Genomic DNA, 18,649 nt, shown 5'->3' on the forward strand with positions numbered 1-18,649 from the left:
CAAGTGAGATTTATCCTCTCTCCTGTGAGTGATTGGATATGATCAACTATATCTGCCACATAGAAGATTGTTTCATAAATTAGCAGTTTTCCTAAGGCAATAAACTTTAGGGAAAATAATAGAAGGTGATATGTTCTTGGCACCTCTTCATAAAGGAAGGAGAACTAAAATAATAACAGTGGACATATTTTACCTATTAGATTATGACAAGTGAGCCAGCTGTTGGCTAAATACCAGCTCGCAAGCATAATTGTTGATAACTGCAGAATGACGTGCAAACAATGGAAGTCAGGTAAGGGAGCAAACGTGGGTGGTAGGCTTCTTAGGAAAAAATATTTGCCTTTTCGAAGAGCACCCGCACTCCAAGTGTAGCATTTTATTGTGTTTTCACTCGTTGCACTTGAGACAGTACACTGTCTGTACCTAAAATGTTTTGGTTTGAGAGATACTACTGCTTACAGCAGCGTTGCCATTTTAAACCTTGAACTCTCTCTGCAAACGATAGACCGGTTCAGAAAAGGAAAAACTTTTCGTGAGGGCTGTAAAATGCCATGTGAAAACTAAATATTACTGTATCCAACCCTACCTTATTCAGGACAAACTCCCACTGACATCTGGGGAAGTTTAGTCTGGATAATGACTGCTGAAAATAGCTCATTGTTATTATTCATCTTCCTCTGCATAAAACCCATCCAAGCTGAGTGAATTCCAGGTCAGCAGAATTCGATTTCCAACCAATCATTTTATATCCTTGTGTGAATTTTATTTCACATGCTGCCTCTACAGGAATGGGTCCCAGGGGTGATTATGCGCTTGCAATTGCACAGTATTTTTACTGTTCAGAAATGTTTATAGTGTGTGAGACTGGAAGTTATAACTCCAGTGATTTTGCTAACCTAACTGTATTTCATGATATTGATGCCTCTTGCAATAATTTTCTCTTGCATTACATCCTGTGACATATAATGTGTCTTCAAATAAGAAGTCTCATATTCAGAAAGATGACCATATATTACTTGCACCGAATCAAACCAAGTCTTTAAAATATAATAATACCATATGACAAAACCAGAATTTTTAATCTTCCTGCCTATCTTCTTCTGCTTTTCTGAATCACTCTAAATAACTCTGCTGCGATACCTATCGTTCGGGCCCCGCACTCTCTCCAGGTTCTCATATTCAGACTATGTCCAGACCTTACAGATAGATACCTTCCGAATTACATCTCTATGATTTGGCCTTTTCTATCCAGGCATGCACAGCCAGACTTTCGTTGGTCATATCCTCAGTTCCTACGACGTCATTCTTCCTTCTCGTTACAAACGAAACTTGCTCTGCCGGTAGCTCCCTGAGAGTGCTGTTCCAACGACTGTTTCTCTAGACCCCAATTTTGCACAGATAACCCTTTTCTCTGCCACCTGGCACTGGTTCTGCACTTCTGCGTACACAAAAGCACAATTTAATGATCTTTCTTTTCAAAGATTTTCAGACCCCATCACGCCCTGCTTAACATGTCCCTCACTACCGTCAGCTCTCATCTCCAGTCAGCTTCCCACTGCCTTGGTTTCAAACAAGCACTCTCTGCAAATACCTAAAAAGGCTAATTCATCTTCTGCCTTCAAAATTCTCGCAGCTCACAATGTCCCAAACCAACCACTTTGACGGTTATTGTATCGAGACTATTTTTTGTTCTTTATCCTGACCAGTAATCTCTCAGGGTTCGCTACATTCTGATATTAGTGTATATTCATCTGCTGCCTCCTGCCTTAGTCTGTCAACTTTATTCCAGCTGGTACAGCCTTTCAGTTCTGTGTTTGTGCAGCATCTAGCCCAGTGGGGTCCAAGTCCCAGGGAATTATTGCAATACACCTTATCAACATTATTGACAGCATTTTATACATAAATTTTCATCAAATTCTCATTTAATTTAAACCTTCCAGCTATTACATATTGAGCTGCAAAATTACGTGGTAAATGCTAATGTATTCAAATTATAATTAAAATGGATAGGAGGATTTTTCTTCCTAACTAGAATTATCTACAACAGTATCAAGGAATATTCAAAGATACTCACAAGTCAGCTCATTCCTCCACCCTTTTAGAAACCAGTAAATAAGAGCATGATGGCCAATTGAGACGCAAGCTTGACATACAAATTCATCAGTACAGGTACATGTCCAAATGTAGTTAGTCCAATAGTTGGCCTCTTTAGTAAAGGCTGCCTGTGGTGTCAAATTATGTGCTTGTTCATCTTGCAAAAAAATTTTCACTAGAAATGAACTGGAAATCATTCTTTTAATTTCCATTTGTGACTGAAATGGGACTACAATAAAGCATTTCAGAGCTAAAGAAGTAGTGAAATACTAATATACTGTATCATACTTAAATGAAAAGTAATTATATCTTTGCATTTGCCTGAGATCTACTTGTTCAAGTTCCTGAAATGTGCCACTCACTTTAATTCAAGGAGCCTACTTTGGGATGTGAAATTGGGGAGGGAAGTGCTACACACAAGCAGGAATCCTCAAGCCATGGTAAGGACAGATCTTTGTATGGTATTCTGCTGAATGGCTTCACTGACTTTATTTAAGATAATACTTCATGTATAATACCTGATAGAATACACTGTGAAATCTAAAAAAAAATAGAAGATCAAGCCAGTCATTAATTTGGATATTGGAAACATGGGCTTGATCTCAGGATCAATGACATTTAGCCATGACAGACTAGAGAGCTAAGATTCACAAAGAAAATGAGTGAAATAATGGAGCTACAATAGTAGAAATACAGATTTTGCCCTCTAGGTTCCATTATGCTAATAAATGTGCATACGTAAATTAATAAGCTAAATAAATGTAAGATATTATACTGAATATAATGCAATATAATCATCATTTGTGAATTACCTTATATTTTGGAATAGTTTTTAAAAGTTCTTTAACTGGGACATCTGTGCCGACTACTCCTAGAAGAATCCCTTTCGATCTCTGAAAAGAACAACAAAACACGCACTCAGAACCACTGCTGAAATAATAATCAATGGTCTCACTACTAATTTCACCTTGTAGCTACTCTACAGAAATGAACAGATAACAGACAAACTATTAAAAAGGTGTGGGAAACAGGCTGGTACAGCTCATCTGATCAAATAGTCATTTAATCAATAACATTGCTTCTTTTTCCTTAATCTGTAATTCAAATTGAAAAGGCATGCAAACTTTCCATAGTTATGGAGTCCCTCAACATAAAACTTCTATGTGCAAAATAGTTTTCAAAGGAAAAACTACTGATCAAAATGTGTTATCCTCCTATTTCCCAATTTCCCCTGCCATTTGGTACACAAGACAGAGAGATAAAACATAAAAGGAAAAGTACATGTAATTTTCTTTAATAATCTGTTAAATTATTAAAGGTAAACAGATAAATATACACATATGACTAATTTAATTCTGGGTCTGTGAAATAGAAGCATAGCAGTGTGGGGAAGAAAATGGATGTAGATTATTTGCTGTAAAAAGAAGAAAGAAAACACTAAGGCCTAGCATCATCTGGTATTTTCCTCTTAGACACAGGGTTTTCTTATTTTATTAGTTAGAGAGTATAGTTATTCAGGCTTATTAGTCATCCACATTTTTATGCTAACAAAGGGATACTAACTGCAAACAAAATAAGAAGAAAAAAGGAGGAAAAGTTTTAGGGTAGGCTAAAACCTTATTAGGCCCCTGAAAGTGGCTTCACTGCAGTCACCCCATTATCGCATGACAAAAACAGTCTGAGTACTTACAGTCTCATTTTGCTTACTAAATACTGGCATGGCAACAGTTGTCATCAACACCAATCCCTGATCATCAGCCAGCTACATTTGAAAAAGAAATATTATCTCTAAGAACTAAGGCACAATTACAGATGTGATTACATTTTTCAATTACATTTTCTTCTTTTTAAATGAGATAAGGCAATTTATCTACATGATGCTTATGTATTTAGAATTGTAGTCAGTCCAACCCAGTCCAGCCCGGTCCCACCTCAGCTATACCAGTTCTGCCCACCCCAAGATCTGCATTGGCATGAAAGATGCCTCATCTTCATTTCTATTGCAGTCTCCCATGAGAGATACCAAGGAGCTGAAATGTGGGTTGTGGAAGCAGCATGTGCAGTAGCGAAGCAGCTGGAGCTCCGTCCTACATCTTTCCCAGTGTCAGCTCTGCCAAGATTGCCTCAGGCTGTTTTCCCCCAGCAAGGAACAAGAGGTCATGAGTACATGCACTTTGTTTCTGGTCCAGACTGAGATCTCATCAGCTAATGCTGCAGCAGAAAGGATGACAGCCCATTAGGATCCCAGGAGCATCTCTGCTCCATCCGGTTTCAGTTTGCTGGACTAGGTGGTGGCATAAAGCATTAGCTGATTCTGCACATCAGTTTTTAACATATTTCCTCAATTTAGGGAGAAAACAGATCTCCTGACCTTGGTTCCGTTCAAGACAAACATGTAGACTGCTTTATCATGGACCACAGGAGAGTGACATTGCTCAGACAATTGTCTCTTCGCTCTTCACACCCTCTGGCCAGACTACGTCTTTGCCACGAGGCAAATGCCAGCTGCGGTGCTCAAGGAAAGACAAGCACTGCCCTGTGGGCCAGTGGCTCTTCATCATCTACGTATGAAAGATAACTCAAGCTGGAAGTTGAGAGTTACTGTTAAATGCATTTTTCCCCTGTAATTTTGGAAGACATTTAAAGTTGAAGAGGCTTATGCAACTGTTAAAAGCATGAAGTATCCAGCTGTAATTATGACTACAGATTTCTAAGCATGATTAAGGTCTTCTAAGTTACATCTCTGTTTAGCCAAAAGGAGAGAGCAAGAGGCTGATCCTCCTGAGGAATTTTCTAGGTGAGTTTCATGCCCAGTTGCAACTGCGACATTCTCTTACAACCCCTCCATCAGTATCACATTTTCTGTACTCAGGCACTATTTCTAATACATTTTTGGAGAATCACTGGAATTTTGATTTTTGCTAACAATGCTTTTGTTATTAATTAAGCAACAACTCTCACCTGCCCAAATTCTCAGAACACAAGAATCATATATTATGATCAGGACATTTTATGAAGCAGAATTCACATTAACAAATCAAGTAAAATCTAGAACATTACATGTCTTGCAGCTCCCACTCTGTTTCAGGAGTGTTTCAGTTTCCCAAACAAGCATGTTTCATGAAGCATGGCCTTATTCCAAGGTGAGGAGGAACATTTGCAAACATCAGATAGGAAGACAAATGGGGTTTTAGCATCAAGAAAGTTTATATCTGATAAGGAATCGATAAAGACATGAGGTGGAACCAGCTCATGATCATTTACTTTTTTGTTTTCTTTTTTAAAAAGAACAGATGTTTCCAACCCTGATATGAAACTTCATCTATTAAGCAATAATGAGTTTAAAAAACAAAACAAAACAAAAACACTGGGTATCCAGGGCTCGTGGTTAATGTCAACTGTGGCTGAACTAGCTTAAGAACTTACTCTCCTTGGCCAGAGTAGTACAGTCAAGCACGCTGACACGATTTGTACGGAGAGAAGCCTTCTACGGTACGACAGTCAATAGTCCCAAATACATGTACATCAGGAAGTGAAAAAGCATTTTGCTGATTATGGGGTGACAACTTGGAGCGTTCAGAGATTTTATATGATTGCCCAGGGTTGTTCATCTCTGACATTATGCAGTCGTCAAGGATCAGTATGATATTGCTTTATAACCAGCGCTGTCTTAAGAGATGACTGGAAACAATTTATTGAATAGGATGCCAGCCAAGTGACTGTTAGTAAAATCTTAGGATGTTTTAAATTTTTTTAAATGGGGGGAAAAGCAGTGTAGAGTTGCTAGAGAACAGATCATTAACTCTCAAAATTAACTACGGAGGCATGCAGAGAATGATTACCTTGTAAACTCTGATATCGACAAGTACCACCAAGGGTTGGCTGCTCTATTCATTTTTATAGAAATGTGAGCTTATAGTTCAACCTGTTGTTTGTCTGGTAGATGAACAGATTGTTGGCCACTTCTGTAAGTGCAGTCAGCAAATAACTGGCTGATCAATGACTCATATTTGGATGTTTCACTGAGTTACCCACCCAAGCTGCAGTTTTATTTGTGTCATAAAAAATGTTAAGACTGTGAGAAATGATCTTTTTGGGTAGGAGGAGAGGTTAATTCCCTGGGCAATGACATTTTAGAAGAAATACTTTGAAATAGTAGAATGGCAGCCACTGGGTATTTCCATTGAAACAATAAACACCAGAGTCTCTGAATAAACTGCAAAGGAAGCCATGAACTAGGAATTTTGCATTGTTGCTTGTTAAGTCTGACAATTTCTACATATAACAGAACTCTCTGATAGCTTGAGCATTTGAAAAAAACCTTAGTGGATTCTGAGGAAAAAAAAACAGAAATATACTGTCTAATCACTAATAAAACTTCAGCTTATATTTGTTGTATTCAGAACCAGCACACATCACTGATATCTGCAGAACTGGCTTAATTAGAAGTTAATGTTTAATGAAAAATGTTAAATATCACAAACTCAGAATAACACAATCAATATATAATCATGATGCCTCTGAATGGCTGTACTTATTTTTAATGTTCATAGTATTGTGCAATCAGTAATGGACACTTTGGTTACTCAAATTTTGATTTTTTTTTTTTAAAGAAAATACAGACAATCCTTATTATTCCAAAACTCATCAACTGGACATCACATAGTCATAGGCTCAGAAAAGACCTATGTGGGCATCTAAAAAATGAAATGCTGCAATCAAAACATTTCTTAGGGGAAACTCCTTGAAATGTGAACAACTTTTTTTTTCCCTTCCCTCCATAATCATGATATGCACGCTTCTAAGCAGGTAATAAGTAATAACTTATTTAACACGTAAGAATTAGGGGGTTTTGGTGCTATTGGAAAAGAAAGAGAATGATACTCATCCTAAGACAATGTAATAATGTCACCAGATGGGCGGTTACTAGTTGCACACAGTGGAGCATCCTCGGGAATGACGGAAACCTGAAGCTGCATGAATTTAATCTCAGTCTCTAAGTAGGCTGTGCCTTATCCAATTTTGCTGTTCCAGTCTCTTAGGAGTAAGTCATACTAATAGCTATTGGCCATTTTTATGAAAGAATGCTTTATGTGGCATAATAATTCCCCATAGACTGTGTGATAATTCAACATTGTTTAAAGACACGTGCTAAACTTCCTTGGTTCATCTTTACTGACTCCCACATGTTCAGGAGGAGGTTCATAGGAAACAAAGAGTTAACTTTGACAAAAATGTATTCACCCAATATCTTTTGTTATTTACAGGGTTTCTGTTGAAACAAAACATTGCTGGCTGACCAGTTGTGTTTACAAGTAAGGATTAATTTGGACCAAGGCTCACCCAAAAGTTGGAACTTCATCTAAATTAATATGCAGATGCACTAATAACTCTTTTTTCCTTCCAGCACTGTGTTTTTAAACTTTGTTCTGTTCTCAGAGAAAACCCTATACTTATTTTCTTCCCCTCTATTACTTCTATTGCTATACCTTTCAATACTTAATCAAACTTCTTTACACATCAGAGTCTAAGTATTAACAAATCAAGGTCCTTTCTGTTTATTCAATCTTTATATCCCTGATAAAAGTCTATGTTTATTCTCTACCTGGGGCACCATATTAGTCAACACACACAAGGTGATGTTGAAGCCCTGCCTTTCCTTATTTAGCACCATATCAGTTACCACATTTTGATTGCCTTCAAGAGGTTACATAACATCACGAAAAAGAGAAGGAAACAGAAATTGCTTCACCCCCAGCCCTCCAGGAAAACACAAATTCCACTGGCAATCTCCAGTACCTGATGTCACTAACAGATGTGCACTAAGGAAAAGGTATGAGTTTTAAAGTGCTTTTCAAAACATTTTTTTGCACAGTATCTTTTGCTATAAAATTAAGCAATGTAAGATGCAGAAGTCAAATGCACCTAAACACTTCTCAGATTCAGCACATCCAGCATGATACAAGATGGAATAAGGAATGTCAAAGCAGAAAAACTGGATTCGAGAAACAAGAAACACAGTAAAACCCAATTCAAATTTGGTGGAACAGTAAAAAAATAGTATCAAACAATGTTTTTTTCAGGATAATGCCATTTCCTAGGGATGAAATTTTCAAAGGCGCTTCAGGAAGTTTAGTTTCCAAATCCCACTGACCTCTGCTAGGATTTGGGCATCTAATTTCATTAAGCCTCTGAACATTCTGGACAGCTAACAATTGTTGTTCCATTTTTAAAGAATAATGGCAAGATATAAAAATAAAGTAATCACTGAATAACAGTTTAACAGTTTTAAGCCAGTGACGGCATCTATGTGCTAATTAGCTTAGAATTTTGCTCTACTTCTATGTATCCATGCAGGCACGCTTGTCAAGCATGTCTACATAATTTCCAAAGAATGTATTTGCAGGTTTCAGGAGTGGATGTGAACTCCAGTTTCTTCAACTGCTCGGTTTTGGATTACTGGAAACAGGAGGCAACTGGCACAAATAAAGTTGGGAATTTCAGAGCCATTCTTAAGGCACTGTCATATGCTTCAGCTGGCAACGGACTCATTATTAGCCAAATGAAAATGAAATGACAAAATAAATGGAAGGATCCAAAAACATTGGACAGAAAAATAAAAATGGAAAAAATGGAAAAACACACAATAAATTACTCAAGGCTTTTTTTAAGGTATTATAGGTATAATCACTTTCTTATTGGAGAATAATTTTCTTAAGACAAATAGGAGCAGGCCTGTGCTATATATATATAAGCATACTGTACTGTATTACTTATATATATATTTATAGAAGAAATATTTATTGATATTTACCTATACTTACTTATATTAAATTTAGACATACATTTATAAAAGGACTGTTTTACTCTCTTTGATGTCTGATATCGGCAAGTCTCCACACTTGCAGAATAAGGCATCTTCGTGCTACACAATAGAGTCCTGAATATATGCATTTCCTTCGTTTCCTGCTTTACACAATGCTTAGCTAAACAAAATAAGGAATGTTTCTTACAATTTTTTTTTGTTTTTTAATATATTCCTCTATTTTGCATTTACTTTGGAGTGCAGTAACTGTTTAAAATTTCTGCAGAACAGAGTATCTGTTGCTGCAAACATATATAAAATGATATAGCCATTTAATTGATTTTATTCTGAAGATGGACAGTGTATATGCATCAACGGAATCCCAAGCATCAAAAGCAATGACAAAGAAACAATTGCTTGTTAAATAAGCTTATTGCATTCAAATGCAGTGCCTATCCATATTTTAATAAAAAAAACAGGATATCGTCAAGTCAGATTCATCTCCATCCAACTCTGGCTCATAGAAACTATCAAATAACCACAACAGTGCCAAAAATTCTTCATAGACTGATCTCTCAATAATATTCCTTTGAATTGTAATCTATCTGGATCTACGGTGTTCCCACTTGATTTTTCACCATCCACCAACAGGGGCTTTGATTTCCACAAACTTTAATTAAACTACCCACAGGTTCAAATGCAGAAAAACTCCAGAGACCTTTACATCTCTGGAGGACAGAGGACAAAACTGGAGTTAGCATTCTGACTCGAAGCCGGCACAAGGTTAGCAGGGAGCACGGGGCCGAGCAGGAGCGCTGGAGCGAGTGAGCGCTGGAGGAGGAGCGCGCAGCCATGCCGACGCGGGAAACCTCGGCCTGTGGCCTGGGAGGAGGTAGGGCTGCTGGTATTGCCCGTCCAGCCCTACGGCCCTGTGCAAAGGGAACTGAGAGGCTGAGGGCAGCACGTTGCCGCAGCCGGGGGCTGAAAGCGGGCCGAAACCGTGGGGCACGGGAACGCCGCGAACCCTCGGACAAGGCGCCGATGCCGAACGCGGTTGCCGCAACGCTGCTGCTGCTACAACTTCAGCCGCGGCAGGCTCTAATTCCTTGGGGACATGCTGAGTCCGAGGGTTTCGTGCGGAGGCTTTCGGTTTTTCTTCACCACCCTGTATAACCGTGTCCCCTCCCCAGCCCACCCCTTCTTCCCTCCCGTGCCGGCACTGCCTCGCTTCACCCTCGCTCCTCTCGCCCCGCGCCGGCCGACCGTGCCTCCAGGCGCTGAGCAGAGTCCCCGCGGCAGCCCGGAAGCACCCAGGAATTGCAGCTTGACTATGGAATCGCGCTTGATGCAGACTACAAGAATAAGGAATAGCTATTCTTTTGTTTTAAATTCAAATCATCGCCTGGGACAATAAAGGAACCTGGGTGAGCGTATGAAGTTAGAGGGACGTTTCTGTGTTTAGCCACACAGAAATGAAACACCACAAAAATCCTTATTTTAACAAGTTTACTTAGTCAAAGTTGGCGGATCACCGGCCCAAAAATATTAAAAATTAACTTGTTTGTTGATGAGGGCGTGTGATAAATTTGGAAACTAAATTTAAGATTGCAATTAATATGTAAATGAAAATTTTAATGCAGTTTTCTTAAAGAGTCGTGCCACTTTACATACGTTATAAAGGTAAAAGAAAATAGTCTCTCCTGACCAGGAAACAGAAAGAAACAAAGGAATGGTAAATCAGGGTCAGATGCAAATGTTTACTACATGATTATTTTGTACTTCATTAGATTCAATTTAACAATGTCTATAATTTTAAAAAAATGTTAAAATTACTAGTCATGCACTTCAGTGAAATAGCACCTTTGCAAATTTACTATTTTCTACTCCCAGTGACAGTTAATTCAACACTTCAAAGTATAAGAAGGTAAATGATGCGAGGAATGATAAATGATGCTCCCAAATGGCTGAAAGATGATAGCGTTAAGATAAAAGGAGAGCAAAGCACTACTTACAGAAGTTAAAGGATAACACAGAAAGAAAGAAAGAAAGCTGTCAGGAACTTTGGGGTAACAAACATTATCAAAACATTTCTATATGGACGAAATATGATTCTGTTCATGAGAAAGTCATTAAAAAAGCCTGTGTTCCTAAACACAGCTCTCTGCCTCTGATTTGTGTGTCTAACTTACTCACTTCCAACTCCTCACACAAGCTAAGTAGAACAAAACATCGCAGCAGGAGTAGGACAACAGATCTCGAACCCCGCTGTTTGTTCAAGAAAGCAAGGAAAGCTTTCCTACTAAGAAGCAAAACACCCTTTGGGGCTATTAAAGAGTAATAGCTTTTGCTCATCTATGAATATAAAAAACTGCTTTTCAAAAGTTTTTGAAAGATAAAGATCATTCTGGAAGCCAAACAGAAAAAGTTGGAAATTTTGCAAACCTGAGTTATCAGTTTATTTTATTATTATTTTATCAATCCTTTGGGACGGTTACCTAAAAATATGCAGAAAAACAACATATATAACATGAAAGTCACATGAATTTCTTCCATTCTTCTGGATAGTGGCTCTTTCTTTTAGACACATTAGCTTCATATTTTCTCCTGAAAGCTATATAACCATATTAAAACAGCATCTTTATCATCTGCAACTAATCTTAATTTTTTGGTTTTGAGATGTTTTCTCTTTTAAGTATAGGGAATACTACAAAAATCTTTTCAAGACACGTTTCATGGTGCAACAGACATCAAACTCAAACTCCTTACACTTCATTTCACCTGCATTCCAATTCTGAATTTGCAATAATTTGATTTATAGCAGATAGCATGACACCTTAAAGAGATTTTAATTGGTATTCAACTGTCTCAGACAGACTAAAAGCTAAGAGTCTTCATAATGGATAGCTAATGACCGTGGCTGAACTGAGAAGACTGTACCCAAAATGTTTCATACAAAAAACCTCACATTTCATCAAGATGACCAAGTATTATTAATGGATATAAAATAGTAAAGGTAAATGTGGGATGCCACATTTTTCTTTCAGATCATTCAGAGATTAAAGTGAATATGTTTAGAGAGACATGCCTGTTTGAAATGTTTATAGAGAAAACATTTGCAAGATGACACACAGATTCCAACAAAAATACAGTACAAGTTCAGACACCATATGGCAAAACATGTACACTAGTGACTAAGTCATTCATAAAGGCATATATCAACCCTATGCTGCTGCTCTTCACCCTGCAGATAGCAAGGGATTCGCTGGTTTGGAGGTGTTTGCCATGTTCTGGTTTGCTGGAAGAATGTCTAGATATTAGGCATTTTCTTGCGTAGCATGTAATGGGGAAAAACCCTGACCAGTCACTGCGGAAGCCCTATTTATGTCTGAAATTTCCCACTGTGACTCATGTTAACCAACAAGCAGATTTTCATTGCTTGACGTAGAGCTGTGGCAAACTGTTGGCCAGTCAAACACGGAACAGCAAGCCCTTATAGCTGGAGGCTGACCTTAAATCCAGATGCACTCAGCTGAACTGTCGGACTTGTACTCGTGTCACAGTAAACTCAGATGGGGTATCAGAAGAAGACAGATATGAAACATCTGCTTAGGGTTAGTTGGTAGAAGAGAAGGAAGGAGATTGGGGGGTAGCTTTAAAGATAAGTTTCGAGCCAAAAACTTAGCTTTTATGAGCACACCGCCAGAAACTGAGGATCTGCAAGAGAATCCAGGAAAAAAGCACAGAGATCCAAATCAGGTGGATGTGGGGGCAAGGCAGAAAAGAACTCCTAGAGAGGAGTGATAGGCTTTGATAATCACGTGTAAGGTGGCCTCGTAAAGATCAATGCATCAGGGAACAAGAAAAGCCTGTCAGTTAGGAATAACAAAAAGCATATCCTGCACAAAAGTCTACAATCTTTATAAAAAGCAGCCAGGCTATGCTTACAAAAAGGCTTATTCTTACCTGAGTTATTAAAAGCTCTCATGGACTACTTGCATGTGCCCTCCTTCTCCCTCCCATTCATCCTTCCCACCCCTCCCCTCCTTCTCTGCCTGAAGGTTGTACACAGTTTAATAGGCATACGTACACACACACAAAGTATGGCTTTAGTTCTGCATTAGTTTGCTCAATACACTGAAAAATGGCTTTTGTGGCATCCCATGTAAACTGTGTGCTTTTTCGCTGACCTAGAACTAGTAATTTATCGCAGACCATTATTTAATAGCTCAGCATTATAGATATCAGAACGTATGATACAACATCACATGGCACAATCTGCTAAACAGCCTGATGGGTTAAACATTTCTGCGCCAGCATATTGTAACCTCACCCTGTCTCCTCTTTCTGCAAACTGTTAAAGAAGCATTCGGCACAAACTCTTAGACAAGTGAGTTAGCATGAAAAAGCCAAAGCTAGCCAGTCTAGCCAGCTTTTTATTCCTTCTACATATCCAGGAAGCTATAAGAAGAGAGTCCTTTAAACCATATATTTCCAGAAAAAGAACAATTTTTTTCTTACCATAACATCGCATTTGGTACACTGCAACCATCAGAACACAAGAATAAAACTATAGACCATAGTCTCGTGTCATAGGATAGCATATTACCTGCAGATTAGAAACAGGATTTTCCGAGCTCCACGAGCAAGGAAATCTCGAATATACAGCACCATAAAAATAAAAGCTCCCATGCTCAGGCTTCTTGCTTTTTAAACCAAAGAGTGCATGGGATATATTAATTAACCGTTTTAAAGTATTGAGGTCTGTGGATGCCCTAACCATTCCAAAAAAGCTATTCATTGAAGAGCACTTAACCTATAGTTTTCATTAAAAACTGGACTTTTATCATTGTCCAAGACTGTTGTTAACAGTGATATTTAATTGCTATGCATAACTTTCCATATTAAAGGTTCTTTACATAGCACAATAAGAACAAATCAGAGGAGTGGGTATTGCTGTCTCCCAGTATATCCAATTAAATTTTTCATTCTGATATTTTGCACTGCAAACCACAAAAGGATCTAGATTTTCTGTTTTCTGGAAGCTTTAATTATATTTGTGAAACACATAAGAACGATGCAACAAGCATCAAGCAATTCTTGGAGTTTGCCACAAACATTGCAATACCATGATGTGCAATGGTGACTCTGGTAACATACCATATCAATGCAGAAGCTGTTTAAAGACAAAAGCATATTATGTGAAACTGTAGGCAACCGATTAGAAGTCAAATGTTGAATGTATTCAAAGGTGTTTTGATAGACACAGTGGAGATCAGTGAAAGGGCACCAGCCATACCATGGGTTCCAGAAAGACAAGAGAGAGGTTTTGCACAGACTAACGGGGAGAATTTCATTTTTCTTATTACTATTTTCAAATTGTTGATGAAATGGCTTTCCTGCTCTTTTCAAGTTGTAGGCCAATATATGTCCATTATGTTCAAAAAGCTGATACGTTTGACGAGCAGCCCTTAGGAAGTACCTCAGCTGGCCACAAGGCACTGCTTCGATGGCAGCTTTGTTTCTTTTGCTGCTCCGATACAGTGAATTGGTTTCACTGATCACTACTGCACCGTGCTCACAACACCATGGACACATGAAGGACTGGTGACTACTGTGAATGACTGAAATTTGATTAAAATATTTTACCTTTTGAGCCTGAGGGAGCTGGAAAACAACAAAATAGAACAAGTAATCATTATACAGCTACTTTAGCTGTTGAATTAATAAAATCACAAATATAATTTAAAAACAAGGTATAAAATAAAGAAACTAGAGAAACTAAGTTTACATTGCCAGTTGATTCAACTTACTGAAGGCTTATATTAACTTAGTTTGGTTTGACAGCTTCTCTGCTAGGCATCACAAACGCACCATGCAATTTGTTAAATACCACAATGCTAAGAGAGGGATTGTTTTCTCATCAGATATGGTATCACACTTGAACTGTGAAGTAGTTCCATCTTCCTGTACACAAATATAATTCAACATAGAGATAGTTTTAGTTTTTAAATCAGCTATTTTTGGTTTGTAAACATCGAAACCTGCACTTATTATGAACGGAATGCATATTAAGAGAGGTCTGTCATTTTTAAACTGAAGGTTGTGCTCTCTATGACACAAGAAAGTAAAAGAAAATGGTAAGTATGAGGAAGTTACAGTGTTTATGCAAACATTTTATCATATATGTATAATATACAACAAAGTATGCATAAAAGGCATGTCTGTACTCTAAACACATAAGTATGATTACATGTGCATATATGCAAATACAAGGTGTGTGTTTATGCATATATGCACATTTGTATCACATAGCTGTTCTTAGACAAGATCGCTCATGCCTGGTGGTATGCACAGTATTTACCGTGAGCAATAACTCACATAAAAAGGCCTGGGGAGCAGGCAGTAGGCTCCGTTACGTACCACGCATTTTATTTATCAGAGCTGAAAAAATGGATTCTGTTTTCACTTTAGGAAAAAGAAAACCCATTGTTAGTAGTGAAAAGGAACTCAGAAAAACAAACTATTAAAAGGCACAACAAAATGTTCCCTTTTTCTAATTTAATCTCCTTTACTTTGAAACTCTTAGAGAAACTCACCATTCATAGCAATTTAACCTTGCGCTAAATCTACCTTTCTGAGAAAATTTCTTTTTCCAATAGATATTGCGTCTTTACTGGAACAAGCAGGTGAGCCAACGCCAAATGCAAAGAGACCTTCAAAATCTCAAGCAAGTAAACAGACCTTTTTTCATTGCTCAGAATTAGACCAGATAATAAAACAGCTTCTATATAGTATTCTGCTACAAGTTGATGTCTACATTAGCTACATATCATGAAAAGAAAATGTCATACATGATTGCTAAATCACAAATCATGAAAGCAACCAGCCACCACCTTTCTCTGTTTTCACAATATAAAGTATAACAAAATTGGGTGCGGGGTGAATTGGTGTAGGTAAATATCTGCCATCCTAAAATCTGATTGCTTCAATAGCAAAATACAAGAGATGATTACATTCAAGTATGATCTACTTATATTTCCTTAAAAGCCTGTTGTTTAAATAATAGATTATATTGAATGGTATACAAGGGTTGATGCAGAAATTACAAAGGTTATATAAATTGTGAATACTAGACCTAAATCCCGCATAAAGGGACCGAGCATTAGTTAGAGAAGTTTCAAACTTTTCTGAAGATTTATCTACTTACTAGCCTTTGCACAGCTAACTACTTCTACAGTGAGAAGTGGAAGCTTTTTTTTTCATTTGAATTTTCTATTGTAGCACTGAAATTGTTTTTCTAACTTTGCTTTATTTAAAAAAAAAAAAAGTAACTTGTATTATTCGTGTAGCAACTACGAGCATTCGTTCATTGGTATCTCAGATAAAGACAGATGCCGTAAAGAATGGTGTCCAAATTTCCACCTTCCATATAAAGACTAAAGAACTCCACCATTTGCCCAAGCTGCTACACATAGCCAACTCCTCTGTTTTCATAATCAGCTAATTTGTACGTCACATCCTCCAAAACAGTACTTAAAGAACTGTCAAGGCATCCAAGGCAACAGATGCAATGTAGGTACAGAAGTATCATTGCAGAAAGGCTTACTTCCTGATAACATTCAAACTAAGTTAGAAAACTTATAGTCAATTTACAGTGGAGAAAGGTTCAAGTGAAAAAAAAAACCACACACAAAAAGGCTGCACAGAAAAACCCCATAAATTCATACAGACACACAATGCTCTGTTGGAAATTCACATATAAACCTTACATGAATATCAGCAGTGTTTGACAAAAGTTTTCCTGATTGTATTCAGAACTTGAATTTGATCCTATTTCAGCACATTGATTAAGAATAATAGGGTCAGCAGATGAGATTTAACTCCCTTAACCTTTTTCCGGTACTGGTACTCTTGTCACTTTTCACCTAGAACTTCTAAATCCAGGTTCACAGTCTTTTCCTCAAAAAATCTGTCTTTGTTACAGCCAGATAAATCTTCATTCTGTTGCTGGTTTGAGACTCGGCTGTTACGAGATCTTATATGTCAGCGATTCCGTATAATAATTGCTACAAATTCCTTTGAAATAAACTGTGGAGGTTTGCCTGACATTACTCCTTCTGGGAGGCCATAGGAAACAAATAATTTTCCTAACAATAACAGTAATAGTCCTCTGGTCTGACCCTTTATTGCCAAGCCTAAAAACTGCCTGACTCTGTGTAAAACCCAGCGGGTACTTCTGATTCCTGTGGTTTGCTTTATACACTGCCAAGAGGCAGCTTTTCAGTAAACGAGGTGATCTTTTCCCGACCCTCAAAAACCACTGCAAAACTTTCTGTTCTGCTTGCACCTATGCTAATCTTTCTTCAGCCCTAACTACAGCAAAGTACCTGCCGTTTCTATTTGTTTTCCCTCTTCGTAGCTCTTCCTCCCTCTGGCGATTGTGTCTGAAAGGAGATAACGTGATAAGGCCTGCGTGTGTTTGACTTGCTCCTTAGCTTACTGCCCGCGTAACCCAGGTTTTGTTAAAATGGCTGTGGCTGAGGTGCCAGGAGGCCGTCTGCCCATTTGCTGCCTTCGGGCTCTTTCGGGCTGCGTTGGGGGAGCCTTGCAGTGAAGAGCAGAGCCCATCTCCCGCCACCCAGCTGCTGCCCTCCTCCTGCCACCCAGCTGCTGCCCACCTCCCGCCACCCAGCTGCTGCCCACCTCCTGCCACGCAACTGCTGCCCACCTCCTGCCACGCAACTGCTGCCCGCCTCCTGCCACCCAACTGCTGCCCACCTCCCACCACCCAGCTGCTGCCCTCCTCCTGCCACCCAGCTGCTGCCCTCCTCCTGCCACCCAGCTGCTGCCCACCTCCTGCCATGCAACTGCTGCCCACCTCCCGCCACCCAGCTGCTGCCAACCTCCCACCACCCAGCTGCTGCCCTCCTCCTGCCACCCAGCTGCTGCCCTCCTCCTGCCACCCAGCTGCTGCCCACCTCCTGCCACGCAGCTGCTGCCCACATCCTGCCACCCAGCTGCTGCCCTCCTCCTGCCACGCAGCTGCTGCCCGCCTCCTGCCACACAGCTGCTGCCCGCCTCCTGCCACCCAGCTGCTGCCCACCTCCTGCCACCCAACTGCTGCCCACCTCCTGCCACCCAGCTGCTGCCCGCCTCCTGCCACCCAGCTGCTGCCCGCCTCCTGCCACCCAGCTGCTGCCTGCCTCCTGCCACCCAGCTGCTGCCTGCCTCCTGCCACCCAGCTGCTGCCCTCCTCCTGCCACGCAGCTGCTGCCCACCTCCTGCCACCCAACTGCTGCCCACCTCCTGCCACCCAGCTGCTGCCCTCCTCCCGCCACCCAACTGCTGCCCACCTCCCGCCACCCAGCTGCTGCCCACCTCCTGCCACGCAACTGCTGCCCACCTCCCGCCACCCAGCTGCTGCCCACCTCCTGCCACGCAACTGCTGCCCACCTCCCGCCACGCAACTGCTGCCCGCCTCCTGCCACGCAACTGCTGCCCACCTCCTGCCACCCAGCTGCTGCCCGCCTCCTGCCACCCAGCTGCTGCCCGCCTCCTGCCACGCAACTGCTGCCCACCTCCTGCCACCCAACTGCTGCCCACCTCCCGCCACGCAGCTGCTGCCCGCCTCCCGCCACGCAGCTGCTGCCCACCTCCTGCCACGCAACTGCTGCCCGCCTCCCGCCACGCAACTGCTCCCCACCTCCTGCCATGCAGCTGCTCACAGAGAAGAAGCTGTTGCAGCACCAG

The 18,649-nt window shown here is 40.0% G+C and overlaps 1 protein-coding gene across 1 annotated transcript in view; it reads right to left on the reverse strand.

Annotated features, from left to right (window-relative positions):
• CACNA2D3 (calcium voltage-gated channel auxiliary subunit alpha2delta 3) overlaps positions 1-18,649 on the reverse strand; it is a 512,160-nt gene that overhangs the window by 127,856 nt on the left and 365,655 nt on the right. The window contains exons 14-16 of the mRNA XM_067303580.1: positions 14,546-14,563; positions 3,785-3,856; positions 2,907-2,987 (exon numbers count right to left, since the gene is read on the reverse strand). Coding sequence (XP_067159681.1) covers positions 2,907-2,987; positions 3,785-3,856; positions 14,546-14,563 — 171 coding nt within the window. The remainder of the gene's footprint in view (positions 1-2,906; positions 2,988-3,784; positions 3,857-14,545; positions 14,564-18,649) is intronic.

This window comes from Apteryx mantelli, chromosome 12 (assembly GCF_036417845.1).
Source record: "Apteryx mantelli isolate bAptMan1 chromosome 12, bAptMan1.hap1, whole genome shotgun sequence".
Classification (NCBI taxonomy): Eukaryota; Metazoa; Chordata; class Aves; order Apterygiformes; family Apterygidae; genus Apteryx; species Apteryx mantelli.